Source organism: Notothenia rossii (assembly GCF_949606895.1).
Source record: "Notothenia rossii genome assembly, chromosome: 7".
NCBI classification, from domain to species: domain Eukaryota; kingdom Metazoa; phylum Chordata; class Actinopteri; order Perciformes; family Nototheniidae; genus Notothenia; species Notothenia rossii.
This window is the reverse complement of record NC_136905.1, coordinates 19899576-19920395: the sequence shown is the minus strand read 5'-3', so window position 1 is coordinate 19920395 and position 20820 is coordinate 19899576. Positions and strand designations below refer to the sequence as shown.

The following is a 20820-nucleotide window of genomic DNA, read 5'->3' as shown; positions in this document are numbered from 1 at the left end:
TTATTTCATCAGAATTATTTATAATATACAAATAAATTGGAATATTTTAGGGTTCCTTTAACAATAATTAAACCATATTTGTCTGGGAATCTACACAGAAAGTTTTTGTAGCACTGGAAAAAAATGGAACTGCAATTTTACAGCTAAGTTTGTTAGAAATGTCATATTGTTTGTTCTGTTGTTGTGGGTTTTGTCCATGCTCTCTACATATAAACACTTTTATAATACAACATGTAAAGTAATATTCCAGTTTATGTTTAATATCTTTGGTTCACTTCCTCACCTGCTCTGTTTCTTGCCCTCTCCCTCAGTGCCTCCGTTGTTGATCCTGGAGGGCGTGGACATGCTGCGGCTGCGTCCCAAAGCGGGGCTCATCACATCAGGCCTCTGCAGCTTCTTCTCTGCACACACGTTATTAGCCACCTCCAAACCCTTTATGTACACACCAGTGTAGCCGTGAATGTGGCTGACGTCCGAGTGATGACCGCTGTCCCTCTGGGTCAGCTCATAGCTCATTGTCTTCTTCATGATCTTCTTCATGGGCTGCTTGCGGAGGCGGGACGTCCCGGAGTAGACGGGCTCTGAGTGGCAGGATATTGTCGAGTCGATGGTGCAGTCGCTGTCTGTGTCGTCAAACAAGGACGGACTCTGCCTTAGTTTGCTGTCTTGGTCGGGGGAGAATGTGAAATTTGAGGAGGAGATTGAACTGGTTGGGCTCTTGGAGAAAGGCCCAGCAGAGTGGGGCTTGATGTCCTCAAAAGTCAATGGTGAAACAGGGAAAAGAACACATGCTTTCACTCCATGATGATCTTTATTGGAAATCTGGCTTTCTGGAGTCTTTAAAGAAGCCGCTATGTCAACAGCCGTGGTGTTTGGGGATGGAGTCATGGCTCGAGCCAAAGTCTCTTCTAACTGCTGTTTGGTCTGCTGACACTTGTGCCACACGGAGGTCCACTGCTGCAGCTGCTGAGGACTCTCCAGGGAGAGCACCATGTCGTTCAGGATGCCGAAGTTGTCCGTGGAGAACTTGGATGCCTCGGTGTAGTAATCCTGCAGGATCTTTTCCACAGATGGCGAAAGTCCGGCACCTGTAGTGTCCAGATTCAACTGATGGAAATAATCCTGGCAGTGCTCGATCCACTGGTTTGCCTACACATTGAAAAAAAAAAAGATGATACAAAGGTCTATATCGTAGTTGGATACAAAGTAGGCTATAGGTAATCCAGAAATAAATTAATTGATATAGTATTCATTGGAAAGTACCCTGGATGAAAGTGTATTCTTGATCCTACCCCAGGCTTTTATCTCTGTATAATAAAAATATGCTTTTTGCTGTGACATTTTACATTAGTTTTTACTTACAGAGTCATAGAAGTCATACAGGTTGGTTAGGATGTCTAGCTGGGTCTTTCTCTTCTCCACTCTGCTTAGGATGGAGCCCAGATGTTGTTTGAAGTCAAGGAGAGCTGAACCTGGAAGAGACTCCGGAGAGTCTTTGACCAGCTGCAGGCCGTGTCTCTGCTGGTGCTGTCAGGATAAGGACAACACAGATCAATAAAGCACTAGTTGTCTTCAAACGATTGCACATAAGAATATGTTTTGAGGCCATATTTACCACTGACTCCTCCAGAAACTGTTCCAAGCTCTCTCTCATCTCCTTCACTTTGGCCACAGACAGAGTGATTGATTCCAAAGGCGTGAGCAGCTTCTCTCCCTCTACACTGAACCAGAGTTTTATCTGGAAAGAGAGGGCAGGTTTTTTTTTAATGAGTATTCTATTTTTGTCAAGAGAAATAAGAAGCATCAGAAAATCTGCAGCACAATGATGACAATGACAAGCGTGAAGCTCACCTGTTGTGTTTGCTCCTCAAAAGTGCGCACCTCCAGCTGGCTCTCTAACTGTTTCTGTGACTTGTTGGAGAGGATCACGAGCTTATGGACTTCTTCATCTACTTGGTTGTACAGTGCATTCAACATGTCTACAGCATCTCTAAATAAACAAAAGAAAACAATAAGAAGTTATAAGAAGTTTATTTAATCGTCACCACAGGTTTTATTCATGTTAACACATGTGATTAACAATCTCTTCCTTCGGTACCTGTAGTTTTCATTCTCAGAGGCCTCGTCCTTCCTGATGCGTGCGAGGACAGTTCCTCCTTCTAAGCGCAGTCGGTTTAGACGGGTGTCATCGAGTACATGCTTCATGAGAGTCTTCTGCTGTTCCATCACCTCAGACACCTCCTGAAATAAACATATAACAAATAAAGGTGAACACAGTTCAAATGTTAACTAATACATATCACCATGACACTTCCCCAGTTGATAACTTTGACTACATTAGGATATTTGTTTTATATTTCAAGTATTCTTATTGATGTTTGAATATAAAAATATATGTTGTATATTTGTGAAATGTTTATGCCAAATGTGTATTTGAAATGATTTATTTTAGTCTGTTTTGGGAAATCCTGTTAGTGACCTCAACAGCACAAAGATCAGGAGAGGTACTCATTAAGCAAACTCCTGAACTGTTTTCGGTTAAGGTGAAACAGCAAAGAGCTATTGTGTGTCAGACGTATAATAAATCAGAAGGCCAGACCGCCTGCAGGAGCTGGGTTCTGACCTCAGAGGTCTTCAGGTTGCCGCTGTTGCTCAGGGTGCTGATGGACTCCTGAAGAGAGGAGATGGCCGCGCTACAACTGCTGGCAAATGGGTCGATTTTCTGTGAAAGAGCGAGAGAATATTAGCACAAGCAAATGTAAAGAAAAAGGCCATTTATTAACGACATCACTTTGACAAAACATGTCATATATAATACATGTGGTTAATAACAACTAGGATCCAACTCAAACAAAACCTATTTTTGCAAAGGTATCCCCACCCTAGCCAACCTATGAAGCAAGTTTACAAATATGTTTACAACTCCCCGTCACACCCACCTGTCTGAAGTGGATCCAGTGCTTGTGGTCGTAGTGGAAGTGGCCCTCTAGCTCTCGTGTGAGCTGGGTTTGATCGATGTGCTTCTGCAGGGCTTTCAGAGACGACAGTGTTTCAGTCTGTTGCAAGAAAAGAAAACAAACACATGTCTGTGTCAGCACAGACTACGACAAAACATTACATGGGAATACATCACATCGAAATCTAATTGAAAAGCGGGAGTGAATCACTTAATTCAAAACACCCATCATCCATCTGATAAAAAAAGGGTAATTCACCTGTACATCCATGTCTCTCTCAGGTTTGGCTGCTGTCTCCTTGTCCACCAGGAAGAGAACAGTGTAAAGTGCATTGGGTGCTAACGCCTGAAAAAGAAACATGCCAAATGAATGACAAAGTGACTTAAAATACAGAAAATAAATGATAATACATGTAGATATAGAATGCGTAGTAAAAAATGACTTCTGACGCACGTGTTGTGGTTTAAATAATTATGATCCTGACATCAGTATGAAAACTCATCACCATAACATGATGATATGTCTCTTGTAAGACGGCTGCAGCCAGCCCGCTCCCAGTGTGCGGTTAAAAACAGACATGTAAGTACAGGCTTCCCCACAAGAGCCCTGAGGGCAGACTTTTTTCAGAAAAATGTCTTGCAACTGCAGTACTTACACATTTGAAGGTGTGTCACTTAAAAAAAAGCAAACAAGAGACTGTGAAACAGACTGAAAGCTAGAACAATACGAAGTGTGTAAGGAACGTCATAGTGTAATAACTGTGAGAGAGCCGGCCAAGAAGACAACAGAGATTTAGCAGCGTCTGAACACTCTCTGGGTGTGTGTTGGAGAGTGATTACATATTTTCCACTGCGGGCTCACCTGCAACTCAGACAGAGATGACAACAGAGCTGGAACAGACTGCTGCCTCCTGCTGTCTATCACAACAGTTAAGCCTTGATCACACCTTTCTTTCCTGAAACCAAAGCATTACTGTCAGTGCACTGTCTTTAATCAAACACTTGACTGCATGAAATACCATCATTTGAGAGCTAAGAAATCAATTGAGGGAAACCTGATCAAAAAAGAAGATAATATCATATTTTAAGATGGATTTGGAGAGTCTAACAACTTCAATAACATTGATCTAATATTCTCTACTAGAAAGACCTTACTTAAAGACCTTTACTGACCTTACCCCATATACAAATTCTGACTTTTTCATTCATTTATAAGTTATCAAAGACAGCTGCAGTTAGAAGCAAAAGGCTAAATATGTTAATGCGCACTCATGTTAACCTCAGGGCTAAGACACAGCTGTGAAAGTTACTGGAGTTATTCTTAACTCAGACAAAACAAACCCAGAGTGTATGACTTACCGCAGCGTGGAGTAGTAGTAGCCCAGTAAACAGGTGAGGTCACTGACCGTGCAACTCTCACCTGCCCACACCTGAGCTCTGGTGCACACCTGCAGCACGGCCCTCCCACTGCGATCTCGGTTCCCTGGAAGAGAGAAGGCCAGAAGGGGGTCACTGACTACTCACATGTCAACTTCATTTTCTATGTCAGGAGTGTTTGAGCTTGAGCAGCTCAGTATGATCGCAATGTCCTCCTCTATGTAGGGGGATCACATACCAATGCAAAAAGTATTTAAAAGTGTCTATAATATCGGTTAAATACCCAGTTTTGCATATCATCCTTTCACGACAGACCTTACACAGTGCAATATTATCTCGAGATAAACCAATATTAAAAACTCAAAATGACCACAACGGTTCATAAACTAAATTAAGATAATGTCTTGACACGGTATCTTCTGTTAAGTCCTGTTCTTCATTTCCAGCAATGGAGAAGACATGTTGGACACATGATATATCATGGTATTTTTACAATAGGGTAAGGCTTTATTAAGCATTGCACATGTGTTGTTTGGTTGTGATATTAACTGAAATGGATAAAACATTAGATCAGAAACTAAGAATTAAAACACATTATTTTCTCAACAGCTTTCTGAAGCTCTTTAAAGATTATTATTTGGGGGCTTTTTCCTTTATTATACATACAGCTGGAGAGAGACAGGAGAGGGGGAGCAAGAAGGGAGGACAACAATGGCCAAAGATTGTGCTCAAACCCATGGCTACTGTGACAAAGACCAAGCCTTAGTAAATGGGCCGCCCGCCCTACAATGTAAACTACTGGGGCACTATGCTCTGCTCTCAATGTGAGTGAAATATGAATATGATAGAGTACAGGATTATTTAATGAGTTTGCCAGATACCTGTAAGACAAGCCATTAGGTCAAATTGAAAGCAGCTTATGTCAGCAATGTCCGCATCACTTGTCCCCTACCTGGCAGGATCACAGCACCCGATGTGAGCAGCTCTTGGTTGAGCTCTGACACCAGTTTAGGGAGAGCCGAAAAACTCTCAAAGGAAAATCCTGATGCTGAAGGCCTCTTGAGCGTCGTCCCATTGGCTGCTTTAGGACTGTGCGGCTCTTCTCCACTATGCCTGTGCCGCCTGCTGTCAGTGCTGATGGTGTCATCACGCTGTCCTGTTGAAAAACATATAAATAGTTGGCACATTGTCAAAGTGATACTTACTAAGCCGCAACTGCACACAAATACAGTGCAATCAATATAAATTAGAAGCTTCCTTTCACCTCAGTAGTAATCGTAACTCCTCACAAAACAAGTGTTTATTATAGGTGAGGTAGCTGCTGTAGTAGTGAGTTCACTTTGAGTCATCATGGAGACCAGGTGTTTAGTCGGCCTGACTCATGCGTACTCATGGCGGTAATAGACTCTTATCTTCACGTCCTCATCTTCCAAACCTGGAGGCTCTGTTTATGGGAATACTGCTCCTGACACAATTTATAGGCTTGAACCTATTTCTGAAGCGGAAAACTCAGTATAGCTGTTTAACCACTGAATACTTCACTGTGCCTCACTAACATCTGTAAGATGATTGACAGAACAATAATGGACGACAAATGTGTTAAGTCATTTCCCAAGCTTAAATTCTCTGGTTTTAATACTTTAACAAGGCAAATGATGCCACTTTAGACTAGACTAAATTGTAAGCTTGTATTCTTCCCAATATTTGGGAAATCTTTAAAATAAACTATGAATCGTTTGCAAAAGAAAGCAGTGGGATTATATTTGAAAATAAAAAGAAGCATTACATGCAGCCCTAGTTTTAAAACTGAGGAAACTCAACTATTACTATAGTATTTGATTTGTAGTACAAAGTGTGACAGCTCATCTGTTTTGGTTGCCATGTTTGCTGCACACACTTGAGCCTGGTGTGAATATAGCACCTAGATGCTATCTATCCACACATCCCAGAGTTGTGGCTTTTTTATTGGGTTTTCCTTTGCTTTTATGCAGCTCATCTACGTTTCACCCTACTGATGTCACAGACTTTAACTCTTCATTATTACAACTCATTTGTCATACATAGATTTTACCATCATGTTTACTCTTGTAAGAGACCCAGGAAACCAGGCTGTAACAAATGTTAACACTTATATTTTATGAGAACATTAAAAATACCATATAATAAGACTGTTTAAAGCAATGTCTGTGGCTATGTTAGGTTTTAATTAGACACAGGAATGCTTTGAGCTAAAGGCTAATAGCAGCATGCTAACGTGCTGATGTTAAACAGGGGTAATGTTAACTGGGTTCACGTCATACAGTTTAGCATCGTATCATGCTTGAGCTTTTTACTTATCAATGATATTTGTCACATGTACGGTAATCTTAGACTATAGGACATTCATGCCAGTTCCCTTCATTTGTGCATTAAAATAGATTAAATACAATATTAGTTGTTAAAGGTCCCATGTCATGCTTTTCTGGTTATTACCCGTCCCCTTTTGTGTTATGAAGGTTTTTCTGCATGTAAATGGTCTGCAGAGTCACAAACCCTCAAAGTACACCCTGTAGCGAGTAAAACTCTAACACAGAACAGACCTGTCTATGCTGCCTCACAACGCCTCGTTGGAGATTTCTCTTTTTCTTCCTGGGTACAGTGACGTGACCATGCCCAGGTCCAAATGGACCAATCCGTGGAGCTCCACACACACACACACACACACACACACACACACACACACACACACACACACACACACACACACACACACACACACACACACACACACACACACACACACACACACACACACACACACACACACACACACACACACACACACACACACACACACACACACACACACACACACACACACACACACACACACACACACACACACACACACACACACACACACACACACACACACACACACACACACACACACACACACACACACACTCCGTGGAGTTTTGCCGGCACACTCAACCTTATCTTTTCTCAGCCGCAGCTGCGTGGATCTCCACTCACAGCTCAGGCTGAGTTCATGCTGAGTTTCGCGTTGCCTCGCTTTCTCGCAGCAACCAGGACACGACACCAGTAATCCATCTCACACTGTCCGCTCCTCGAGCGGAGCAGCGAGCCCCGCAACGTCTCGCCAACACGGCACCCAGACCCCACGCAGCAGCTGTTTGTCATTGATGGTGTCATTTTCTGGTTGCTAACAAACACCATTGTAACACATAAACACACATCAGGGCACAGTGGGCTCATAGGGAGGGGGGGGGGGCAGGAGCTCCAACAAGGCGTTTAGGACAGAGAGTGAATACTAATACTATACAGAGATGCTGTATGAGAAACCAATGTGAGTTTGGAACATTGAACAATGTAAATCTATTCTAGTAGAACTCAACAATGGAATTATGATCAGTAGAAATGGCCATGACATGGGACCTTTAAGATATGTCAGTCTGGCTCAAAGCGGTGGTCTAACCCGCTGACCAGCAGACATTTCCATCCCTAGAGCCGCAGTCATAAAACCATGAAAGAACTATATAATATAAAATAATAAAACCTTGATAAGCCATCGTGCAGCCAACTCTACAGTTAGATCTGTAAATATCAGTTTCTGATGGATACCTTTTGTGTGTTTTTAAACCGTTTGAGGCCTCTTGTATTGTCCTGCTCTGCTCTGTGACAGTAAACCTCCCAGCTCAGCCTCTATTGTCTTCAAACAGTCGGTGCATTTCCTGTGCGACTGTGTGGCCAGGCCTGTGTTTGCTGCATGTTTCCTAAATTGCTTTGTTTTCAGAGGAAGTGGCAAATGTAGAGTAAAGCCTCCTGAGTATTGTCCTGTGTGAAAGTCTGTATTTTGTGTAGTCTGCTGGACACATTGGAAAGCCGTAAAGAGGCTAAATGTGCACTGGTGGATGGACCTTTGAGTAACTGATCACAGAAATCACAGAGGATGTGTTTTGATATTGCAGTTTGCTCGTACATATCATGAGTACTTCAACCCCTTGAGGAGTATTTTTTTCACAGTGCTGTGAGTCAGAGCAAGTTAGGTTTTGTTTTCCTCAACTGAATGGACTCTCCAAAGACACAGGCATGGATTGAAAGGCTTTTTTTTTTTTCTTGTAGATCCCCAGTGGCTGATTGATTTACAAAGAAACTTTTGTAAATGAGAGAACCCATCTGGGATCAGTGCAGCCCCCAGCCCCAATAACACTGTAGGGTCATCTCATTGTGGGATGCTGGGGTCCCTGTGGTTGGTTTACAGAGTTTACAGGATCCTTTGTTGCCTTTCAAAGGTCGTTGTGGGAAACCTGCTTTGCAACAGCTGAAATACAATCCCCTCTGAGGTAATCTCAGGAACGTAACACCAATGTCATTTAACTACTGTATTTTTGCTGCATGGTGGGTATTTCACAGACTGAAAAAGAACACACAAAAAAACCCTCTGATTGAACAATACTAACAACCTTAGCTATGCCCTGGCATTGTTCAGGGTATGGATTCAAAGATTTAAATAAATTCAGCCAATTTTAACCTCACATTTCAATTCACGGAAGAATCTGTGTTTTTCTAAAAACAACTGAATTCCCTGGGTGGTATTCTCACATCGCCCCTTTCCTGAGCTACCCTGTATGAACCAACACAAGAAAAACAGACTGACGGTGGTAAAGAAAACACAGGGTGGTGAGGTTCTGAAGTTTTGTTTCCAGGGTAGGGCCATACCTACACAGAGCGGGCTTTGAAAAGCTATCTGTCACCAATGACAGCGTTAAAGCTTTAGGTTAAAAGCTGTCTCAACTCCAACGGCAGCCGCCTGACGTTCTGATGTAACCGCTCCTGCTGCAGGGCACGAGTACTCACCCTGGTGAGGAACCACCATTATTCGACTATTAAGAGTGAAACTTGGTTTTCGCGCCCTTAGGTCATATTATTAGATAAGGGAGAAATGAGTCATGGACTATAATTAAAATTCAACCACTCTTGTAGAAAACAAAACTGAATACAATCCTGTATTCGTTTTGAGTTCTTCAGAAAGCATACAACCAAATCAATTTGATATATTTAACCCTCATTTAAACTGGGATGTGAACCCTTTACAAATGTGTCATAATTGTATATGTTTTCTTTGTTGGAACTAAACTTAAACAATCTCGAGAAGCAGAGTTCTGTCATTTCAAATCTTTACTCTTTGATCTAGTGAGTTTTAATGGCAGCAGGTGTATATGGGATTGACACAAAATGAACCAAACATGTCCTGCATTCAGAATGTAGTTTGGTAAATGACCAAGTTATATCTTAACATTATATTAATGTTATTATAGACTGTTCCCTTAATCCCATTTTAAGTAATACATATGGTAGTGTGTCCCAAAACTGTACTTAGTAAATCTTCTTTGGAACTTTCTATAAGGTATGGTAAGGCATGTCAAATGTTACAGTAACTGAAGTGTGATTTATTTGACAACATCACATACCTGAGTCGTCTTTGCTGCTTCTCCTCTCAGAACCAGGCAAAGCCGCCTCAAGGTCCAGCTTCCCAAAACGAAGAGCGTAGCCATTCATCAGCTTTTTAGGGGTGGTGGTACCTGAGCCCCCAGAGGAGGATCGCTCTCTGTGGCCTTTAACCTGTCCAGCCTTGTTAGTCCTCTCCAGCGACTTTGAGCGTCTTTCTGCTCGTCTCTCTGCGCTCCTCAGCCCCCTCTGTAAGTAAAGTAAAGGTGTGCTGGGCCTGGAGTCATCTCCACCGAGCCAGCTCCGGCTGCCCAACCTCCGAGATAAGTGTTCTCTGGAGGAGGTCCGGGGGTCTGGGCTGCTGCCTGGTGTCACTGGACTCTCTCTTAAGCAAGCACTGTGCTCTGAGCTTTCCTCCAGTATGGATTCAGAGCTGGACCCGAGACTCATGGGGTTCTGCAGGGCCTCCATGTAAGACTTCCGGAAAAGTCTTCTGCTCTCAAATTGAACGGAGTCCCTTGGGAGGCGACGGCGAGGGCCTGGGTTACTGAGGTCTGTGCTAAAAGACAGCATCTTGGAGGCCCGTCCAGCGCTATCCTCGCTCCCTATCCCACACTCTTCAGTGGGTCTTTCCATTTTAATGATGGGTGTAGCAGCGTCCAGAGCACTGTCACTGTGGCTCCCACCGCTAGGGTCCATGAGGGGTCTGTGTGGGGAGTTTGGCTCAGAGAAGATGGAGTCAGCTCCCTGAGAGTGCAGCGACTCTCTGGAGCTGCGGTGGCTGTCCAGAGTGCCCGTGGACCCGCTGGTGCTGCAGGTGCTCAGGTGACCACGGAAGCCACCTCTGCTGCAGTGCGCCTGCATGATGGCGTCTGCCGTGCTGCTGACAAACAGAGGGTTGACCACGTTCTTCCACGGCGTCCTGAACACAGCTGTACCAGTGGTGAGCAGACAGTTCTGTAGTGGGTGCAGGTTTCGGTCCCGTGTTACATTCTGCAAGAACTCAGCTGTGAAGACGCTGCCATACATGCTCTCTGCGATGGGGACTTCTGTAATTGCCTGCCCAGTGACCGACAGACATTTTATCACAAGCTTTGCAGCCTTACGGCCTAAAGGAACAATCTGTAAGTAGAAGTCTCCTTGCTTCAGTCGAACTTTGTGCAGGGGGGCAAGCTGCAAGACGACTTTCTCGTGGATGCAGAGAGGCCACCCCTCATGATAGAACAGCAATCCTCTGAACCTCACCTGAGAGAAAAGAGAGAAATCTGTCAATACCCACTCTCATAAAAGTGTGTCATTGCTCAGCTGTGGTACGACTGACATCTGCAAAGCTGTGTTCAAACACATGTTTAACTTTAATGGAGTGGCGAGATGTTTTCACGGGACACACAGGATGAATCACTGATGGCAATCACTCGACTAAAGAGGCAAACCTGTCTGATCAGGCCTGGTTTCGCAGCAAGCAGAACACAATATTTATTCTGTGACAGAATAAGAAACAGGCTCCAAAAGCAAAGATGCTGTGCTTGAAGGGTTTGTTTGAGGATGTGATCTTCCTCTGAAGCCTCTCATAATTCCTTCAATACAAAGACTCTCATGCATAGTAAGCTGTTCTCAGGGGCTAGGCTTGGGTCAAACTATGGCTATCGTCAGAGTGTAATCTCAGCTCAGGTGAATGCAGAGGAATAAAGTTTCCGTGCTTCGGTTGTAGAAGCCTAACCCACAGCAATCAAAGCTTGTGAGCGAGAATATTGGATTTCACCTTGGACCCAAGAGTCCATGGCAGCCTTTCAAACAGACAACAGTTTGCCTCTGTTTCCCTATTCAGAGAAAGATGGCAGCTTTTCATCTTGTTTTCGGAACAATAATGAACTCTGTCTCAGTCTGATGCTCCCCCTTCCCACTCAGCACAGATATTCACACTCAGCAGCACTGTTCTCACATTCTTTTGTCACAAACATTTTTGTCTCATCATTTAGTGGCTTATCTATCATGATGTTTATTATTCAACGTTTGCTTTGGTCAAAGTGTTTAGGAAAGGAGATATGGATAGTTGTCTTAGGAGGGTTTTTTATTTTTTCTCTTTTGTGCAGTTTCTTAATATTTTATTTCAGAATGAGGCCAAATAGGATCCTGGAAAAAATAACTACTATATTGTTAATCAAAATGATTTTGGAAATAAATCGCAGAAGGTCAAATCAATGTATCCTCAGCTTCCACAGTGATCAATAACTCACACAGGTTTCTTGTTGGATGATCTGAAGGATCCTCTTGGCAGGAAGCAAGAAGTCAATGAGGCAGCGGAGGCCGTCTCCTCGGTACTGCCTTTCCACCACACTGAAGAGCTGCCACAGGACGGTGGCCGCGGTGGAGCTGAAGGGGCGGTAAAGGGCCGACAAGGTGCTCTGGATACAGCTGTCCAAAGACTCAGTGTCCTGAGGAAGAAGACAAAGAACTGTTTTATGTTGGATATCTTAAAACAGATAACGTTTTTGCTAAATATCTCACGGTAAAAATAAGTCTAAAAGCCACTTAGACATGGCTAAACAATAAACCATATGCAACATGGACATGGAGTGTAGACCGGTGGCTCCCAACCTTTTCGCCTTTTGATCCCTTAAAGCAAAACAAAGTCTACATCATCACAGGTTATGGCTTTGATAGGTTTTCATTGTAAGGATTTTAAGTAGTGTGAATTGGTATGCAGCATTTTACAAGATTCAAAAAGAAAAGAAAAGGCAGAAAAGAACACACATTCTGTGATTTATAATGCATATGCCTCTTTTCTTTGGACCCTTTGAGGGATACGGCTCTTATTTCAGAAACCACTAGTCTGCCGTGCATTTAGAGCAAACATGTTAATCTAAGAGGACTAAGAGCTGTGCTCAATGCTAACAACAAACAGACTCACAATGACAATGCTAACATGCTGATGTTTAGCTGGTGTAATGCTTACCAAGTATGTCACTGCAGGTTGGCATGTTATTAGCAATAAACAAAGCAGCTCAGGCAGATAGATAGTTACAAAAGCTCTAGCTCTCGCTGCAAAGAAATTCCTTGAAAGCCAGCAATGTCCATCTTCTAATGGACTTTAAGGGAAAAGTTAGGAGATAACAAATGTTCTACTGGATTAAACCTTTATGTCCCATGAATATCGGTACCAAAGTTCAGAGCAATCCACTCAATAATTATTGAGCCAAATATAATTCAAATATTGCCCAACAATAACAAGACTTCTGCTTACTGTAGATGGATTCAACCAGATAAACATACAGTTGCATGATCCCACTTAGCCAGACAGTCAGGAAGTTTGAACATGACAGGAAATGTCAGCCATGATGACCTTTCCATCGTAGAGAGGGGAAACACCTGGTGGGAGTGACGTCACTGTCAGCGATAACAAACAGCAGAACTGGAAAGTACCGACTGGACTCCAGTTGCAGTCGGGATGGTGCAATGATTTCTACTAATAACAACTGTGTCATTGCTGACTTTTCTGAGCCTTACGTGACCCGGGCCACCTGTCACCACCTGTCCCCACCAGAACAGATGACATGTCTGACAGCGTTAGTTACATCTGGTCCGGGGATGAGATGGGTCATTTGGGAATAGAGCAGTCCTGCGTGAGGTCGACCTGGTCTTGTAGTTGTGTTCACGGTTCAGGCTGTGACCTTCCTCTCAGCAGTGGGAGCCAAGGCCAAACATGCCCCGGTTATCTGTCCTTCCCGAATGGAACACAACAGTGGAATAGAGACATCTGCCTCCAACGATAACCGCACAGATAGATAGCAATGCCAGGGAAAGTCCCACACTATGACAACTGTGTAACCTACTGAAGAACGTGGGGGTTGAGGATGCAGCTCCTAACTTTCGCTTGAATGTCAAGGCTGCATTTACATGACAAAAAAAGTGTGTTAAAGAAAAGGGGATGCATAGAAATCTAGAGATCGCCCGTGCTCTGGTGAATGAAACTTGTCAGGCAGCCCATGTTTCACCCTTTGTAGGATCCGTCCTGTTGATCTAAGCAACTCAGCACCATCAATTAGAGGAGAGTGAGTACAGTTCAGTGCATTGGTACACATGCCACGACTCTACTACAAGGCGCTCATTGTGCACTCCGCCTCTCTAAGTGGTATGTGCTGTACAGTGTTTGGTGCCCTGAAACAAAACGCCCATCTCCATTAGCAGTCGGCCTGCTTTTAGCAAGAGAAAAATGTCTCTGGGCATTAGTCACTGTTGCACCCGGGAGGAAAAGAATAACATGTGTTTTTATTGGAGGAAAGATAACAATAGGAGGAAAGCCTACACAGTTAGTTCACGCCAGCAGGTTTCTCTTCAGGTTTCCAAGGCAGAAAAAAAACAGTGGTAGTGACAGAGGTAGTGTTTTGAAGAACAATTTCTTAACATAGCAGAGACTTGACCTTAATGATAAATCAAATGCTGTTAAACCTGTTTCACAGGAGTGGCTGTCAATGTAATCCAGTGCTTTAATATGGACACAAAAACTGCACCTGTCCGAACAATAGAAGCAATTTTTACATTCAGAGGAATGGCAAATATTCATTATAGCATCACCCTGAAGGTAATCTCAAATGTAAGAACAGCATATATTGCTTAACATTTTCAGGAAGCATTTAGAGCTTTCCAAAAAAGTGTCACCTGGCTAGTTGGAGACATATCTGCGTGTCTCAGCAGAACGACTGAGCTTAGCCACCAAAGCTAAGCTTCCCATCCGCTCTGAGCCACAGAGGAATGCAGTGTGTATGGTTGTGTATGTCTAGCCTTAGACCCTCAGCCAGGACAGGAACACATTGGGAAGTCCCACCCTTTCTGATGCCTGGTCTTTGTAAGCATCCGCCTGGGATGGAACACTGAGGTGGTAATTAATGGCTTCAACTCCAGGTGGGACTTAACGTCACGTCAGCAAACCAGCTGCTCAGAAGTTGCACAGAGCTGGTAAAGCAATCTCATGATGGGGGTTTTGTCTGTCAATAAAACAGTAAAAACATAGAAGTTTGATTCTCTTTAATATGAACTTGTGGTCGGAACAAATACTGCAAAAGTTGGTAAGCCACTTCAGTTTTATTATATAAAAACATGAAATATTCCATGGGCAAATGTTTTATTGTAATAGTTGGCAACTCTAAACATACATCTCCTTTGAAAAGCATTTGTTAGACTGCAAAGGAAGAAGAAAACATCAAGTTAGAGAGAAAGAAACAGAGCAGAAGTGCATGGCAGAGAAAGAAGAAGCGAGAGACCTACAGAGACAGAGAGAGTGAGCGAGAGGTGGTCACTGACACATTTAGTGGGTCAGGGACACAAAAGGCGCTGCCTACCAGGCCTCCAGTGGAGCATGAAGCCACCAGGGGAGTGTAACAGGAGAGCCTGGAACCCCCATACAGACCGCTCACTAACCAACCTGCCAACAGCCTCAAAGGCTGCGGGATGACAAAGGCCACAGGTTGCTCAGACCTGCCCCGCTGCCAGGACGCCAACAAAAGAGTCTACAGGGACCTCACCATTGAAGCTGCAGTTTGATTCAGCTTTTGATCCATACCAACAGAAATGCTATCTTATGAGAAGAGGAGAGGAGAGGCAAGGATATAAAGGATACAAAGACCTGAGCAATGCACTAATAATTACATTTGAGTTGTAACAAATAATTATGAATGCTAGGACAATGTCTTACTTTAAAGGTCCCCTATTATATTGTTTTTCATCAATATATGATAGGTCTCAAATATATACGAAACCTGTCTCTGAAGTGTTTGGCTCCAAATACCAAACAAATCATTGCAGCATCCCATAATCCCCTCTGTTTCAGCCCTGTTTCAAAAGTGCTGATTCTCTGTCAGTTACTTTAGATGAAAATAAGGAGCCACTCCCCACGCCCCTCTGAGAGATATTTGGTTAAAAAGAACACAATGGTGATAAGGTGTGGGGGGTTACCTTGGTTGGTGATTGGCTAATGGTTACACAAGCCAAAAAATCGTTATGACATCACAAAGTGGCCAAAATCTGATCAGCTCATTTTCAGACAGGTTTTTATATAAATGGATCAGGACAAAAAGAGAGAATCTTTTTTCCTGAAACTTCCAGAATGTCTTTACACAGAGGGGACGCCTGTTTGTGTATAAAAGACATGAAAAAGTGGATTTTGCATAATAGGTCCCCTTTAAATATGAATTACATTGAATTTATTTGGTGCAGTTTGCAGATCTTTTATCTAAATTCAGCTTTTAAACTGAAAAGTGCATTTGACAGTTGCTCAGCTAAAGATTCCATATCTTAGTATAACAAAAAACTGATTGGTGCTTGAACGCAAACGCCGGATACATATTACACAAAGACACAATCATTGTATGAACACTAGATAGCACTATCTGCAGTGGAAAGAGGCATAATATTAGAATGGCATTGTAGCCACTTTAGTAAACGTTATAATGTTATCTCAGCAGATAAACTTTAACCCGAGAGGCCCATTGATTGTGTGCCAAACACAGCTGGGTCCGTGAGGTGACAGCGAGATCAACAATAATGGAAGTCTGGAGGTGATAAACTAGCCCACCCATAGTTTAAGTTACTATTTTTAATTCCGTAAATAACATTTAAATTCCTTTGTCTTGCTTGTGATGCTAATGTTAATCACCAGCCTATTGGAAATGTTGTAAAGTGCAAGACCTGTATATTTTTAAAGCAGTGTCCTTTAAAAGTGGTGCACAAAACAAAAGCTGCTAGCCAAGAGATCATAATGAAGCTCTTCTTTATTGGGTTAAAGGAAACCACTCTACAAATTCCCACGTTGGTTATCAGAAGGACTTGATATATTTTTATATTTTGTCATACAGGATGTAAACAACATCGTCAGGAAATTGTTCCTAGGCAGCACTGACATACCCTATAGAGGGATGTTGAACTGACACACACACACACACACACACACACACACACACACACACACACACACACACACACACACACACACACACACACACACACACACACACACACACACACACACACACACACACACACACACACACACACACACACACACACACACACACACACACACACACACACACACACACACACACACACACACACACACACACACGATTAGGCCTTGTATAAAGGAAAACCCAACAACAAGAAGACAAAAAGTGAATGGAGGTCCTTCCACCAATCAGAGCGGTGATGAGCAGTGACAGGAGAGACAAAGGAGACTAACAAAGTCTGTTTATACCTCTGCAGGGTAAATATAGCACGAGTGCATTCCAAAACAAAAAGGGATGATAAAGGAAAATGACTTATCAGAAAGGACAAACTTCTGTATTTTACTGACCCCAGCTTTGATAAATAACACATTGCTCAAATGTTGTTTTCGTTCTTCTACATTCTTTCTTTTTGTTTAAAGATGAGAGCCCAAACTTGTTAATAATAATAATAATAATCATAATAATAAATTATATTTCAATTGCGCTTTTCTTGAACCCAAAGACGCTTTAAATTTGGGAGGGAGGGTAGAGAAACAAAACAAAAACAAAAGAAATGATGGCACACAGCAGAAATATGTGGATGTCTACATTTTCTGAAGAAATACTTTTAAGGTTTTAATTAAGGTGAATGTATGAGTGAATGTATGTGTTTAGCGCCCTATAAAGTCTGTCCACCTAATTTGTCTTTAACCACATAGTGATTTGCCACAGTCACTTTGTACTTGTCATCAAACAGGTTTAGAACACATTGAAGGGCCATAGCTGAGGAACTCTCTCATGCCCTTCAAAGCGAACACCGAGTACTACAAACAGGCATCCGACATCAGTGGACAACATGTTGCTGAAATGCAACCATGTACACACTGTGCCATACTGAGTTACTATAATGACACACACAAGAAAACAAAGGCATCAAATAAACACTAAATGAAAGTGAAGGGATGTGAAAATATAGCAAGAACTACAAACATGCTGCTCATTCCTCTCTCACTTTATGAATGTCTAAATAGATATCTGCCTCAATGTTTAGTCAAAAGAACAAGAAAATCGTCCACAGTCAAAAACTGAAGCCAGGTTTGCTCCCAACACAGATGAGTGAAAACATACAAAAACAGACCCAAAGGAAAACCTGAAAAGGTCTTCATAAAACTTCAAAGAAGACATATTTAAAGTTCGTACCTTAATACTCAGGTAGTTGTCACAACTCCGAGACTTTGCTCTGGAGTGCATTTTGCCCAGTGACAGCATTTAGGCACCAGACAAAGTGCCAAACTTCAATAAATAAACAAGTGACATCAATTCCAAGCGCCAGGATCCACCAGTGTACAATCCTCTGTGTAAGTGCTGTAGGTCATTGCAGTGATATCAACAGGTCCCGTGCCTCTTCTCTCCCCAGCTCTGTCTCTGTGTGCTGTGGTTTAGGCAGCTGGAGCAGAATAGACTCCAGTCGGAGCGTGAGAGACGCGGAGAGCTGGCTTCCCCGTCACTCACCCTCCCTCCCTCCCTAAAACGTAACCTCCCCCGCCCTGCTGCTCTGCTACTGAAGCCTCTTCCAGCTGGATAAATGCACACTGCTGCAACTTCAGGCTCATCATTCAGAGAGAGAGAAAAAAAACACTACCTGACCTGCACGCCCCCACCGCCCCCAACCCTCCACCCAGCAGGGGTCAGACTCTGACTAACTCCTCTCTGCCCCCCCCTGACCTCTTGCACCCCTACCTCCACCAGCAGCTCCCCTCCACCCCTCCTGCCACAATGGTCTCTCTTTGTCCTGACAATACAAATGGACTAGGGTTTTAGCTTATTCTGCTGCTTTTCAAAAGGAAACAGAAAGGAAGACATCAGCATAGGATTGGTGGCTCAGGTCACTCTCTACAATGGCGTTCCCCCCTTAAATATTGACAGGGGGAAACCCAATCCTCTAACTGGCTCTTAAACACTGACATATGTGGGGCATCCTCCTGTTATATAAGACACGTGACATCTTCAAAACAGATAAACTGTCCTTCTTTATAGAGCTTTTCAGAGTGCCGTTGAGTTCAAGACATGGAACAATAAACTCAATTATGTGATTAGTTGACATTCCTCAATGATGATATCTGACAGGCATCACAAGAAAACCTCACGAGACACAAGAAAACAGGAGCATGTTTTTGACTGCTTGAATGCAGTGACAATTTGTTAGCTCCTGACCAGCTCTTCTCAAACACAGGAAATCCTTGTTCAGGGGAAACTATGCATACCTTGTGTGAAAATGTGAAGATCACATTAGGGCAGCCTGTGTAAACTAAGCTGAGACGGTAGTGAGGGGTAGGTAATTGGGTTGGTTTAAATTTAGAGAGGGGCTAAATTCTTGATTCACAATGGCTTGACGGGGACAAAAAGACACGCTGTCACTGGCTGCAGTCACACAGCACACGTGGGTGTCACACAAACACACTTTAGTTACTCTCACATTGATAAACGTAGACAAAAGAGCAGCGACGTTACTGTAAACTAAGAGGTAAGGTCATAAATAGAAACAGCACATATTGTTATACGGTAGCATCTACTTTTAGTCTATATATACATCTCCTGTATAATCTCCTATATAAACAGACACACACATACCTCACATATGCACTATGCAAATATACACTCTACCAGTCTGCCATGTCTGACCCTATAATTTCTGCTACCCTGGCCTTTCCACTAGGCTGGTTTTACCATCAATGAGGGCAGACTCTCTTCTTTTACGTCTCCTTCATTCCAACTTGTTTTCTTCTTTCCTTCTTTTTAATTCTTACTTATCTCATTGGTTTGAAATTATAGCACATGAGCGACAAAACGGTTCATATTGAAGTCAACAAAGGTCTCGGCTCGGCACATGTCCAAGATGCAGGCGCGTCAGCCAACTGAGCCAGCAGGGGTGAGGCAGTAGTCGTGTCCGTCATGGCCACATAGGGAGGAATTATATTTGTAAGATTCTAACTCAATGAATTGAGTCTGACAGTAGAGAGATGACAGGAAGTGAGGGGGAATGACATGCAGCAGGGGTCCCTCGAGGCGCCATACTGGGAGCCTTGTTTCTCATGGCCACTAAGGAACCATGAGGGACTACACTGAGCTCCAAAGTCTTCACATCTCACATTGTATACAAGTGTGTGTTTTTTCAAGCTTATTGAACAATATTCAGATTATAAATCATATATATGGCTCATTTAAATAAACATATATTAAATGAGCCATAAAACTGCCATGTTAGGTGTACACAATGTGTTTGTTTTTTAAAGGCTGTTTTAGACACAATGGATTTAATTCCTTTCGAGAAAAAAAATCTAATATACTTGGAGAAAATCTATTTACAAATACATTTGCATTTGTCGATAATAGCAACATCAAATGGCACTTAGTTGATATAACGTGATATATGATTAAATGATAACATGATGATTCAAATAAATTAAATATTTCAGGTTTCTAACCACGTTGACATTTTGGATATTCGGTAACAAAGGGTATAGATTCAAAGCTTCTTACTCAGAACAGATGTATGGTCACGTGATAAGGAACAACTTCTGTTACTACAGTATTTACTGTATATTGTCCCCTCTTCATATGTCCTGTTTGAGGATTTGGACATGTGGTTCCTCTGTGGCCACTAGAGGAGGCATCAGCTGTGACAAACAGTCAGAAGCATGTACCCTGGAGCATAAATGTAGGTTTAAATGTGTGCTACTTAGTCCACAGTGCTGAAGACAAAAATAAATCCATTTGTGAGCTTCATACCTGGTTTCTTATCAACAGTGTGGTCTGATTCAATACCGCAGTAAAGTTGTGGACAGTAAAACATCGACTCCATGTCAACTAAAATGTTTGTACAACTACACAAATTAAACTTTTCCTGCTGATCTTCCAGAAGCAAGCATGAGGTTTAAAATAGCCTCGTTTACGCAGACTTCTGGTAAAAAATATTTATGTGATCTGAAAGGCCAGATAGGGCGGTCCCAGGGGGGGGGCATGCCATCTGATAAAGCAATCAGGGGAACAAATTAG

General features: G+C 42.7%; 1 protein-coding gene across 1 annotated transcript in view; it reads right to left on the bottom strand.

Moving 5' to 3' along the window:
- The window catches only part of plekhg4b (pleckstrin homology domain containing, family G (with RhoGef domain) member 4B), a 24422-nt gene extending 6225 nt beyond the window's left edge, over positions 1-18197 (bottom strand). The window contains 14 exon segments of the mRNA XM_079692742.1: positions 284-1149; positions 1363-1527; positions 1616-1738; positions 1852-1990; positions 2099-2241; positions 2624-2722; positions 2940-3056; positions 3216-3302; positions 3819-3912; positions 4316-4439; positions 5286-5489; positions 9808-11029; positions 12022-12219; positions 17965-18197. Coding sequence (XP_079548868.1) covers positions 284-1149; positions 1363-1527; positions 1616-1738; positions 1852-1990; positions 2099-2241; positions 2624-2722; positions 2940-3056; positions 3216-3302; positions 3819-3912; positions 4316-4439; positions 5286-5489; positions 9808-11029; positions 12022-12219; positions 17965-18033 — 3650 coding nt within the window. The 5' untranslated portion in view covers positions 18034-18197.
- Between the last annotated feature and the right edge of the window lie 2623 nt (positions 18198-20820).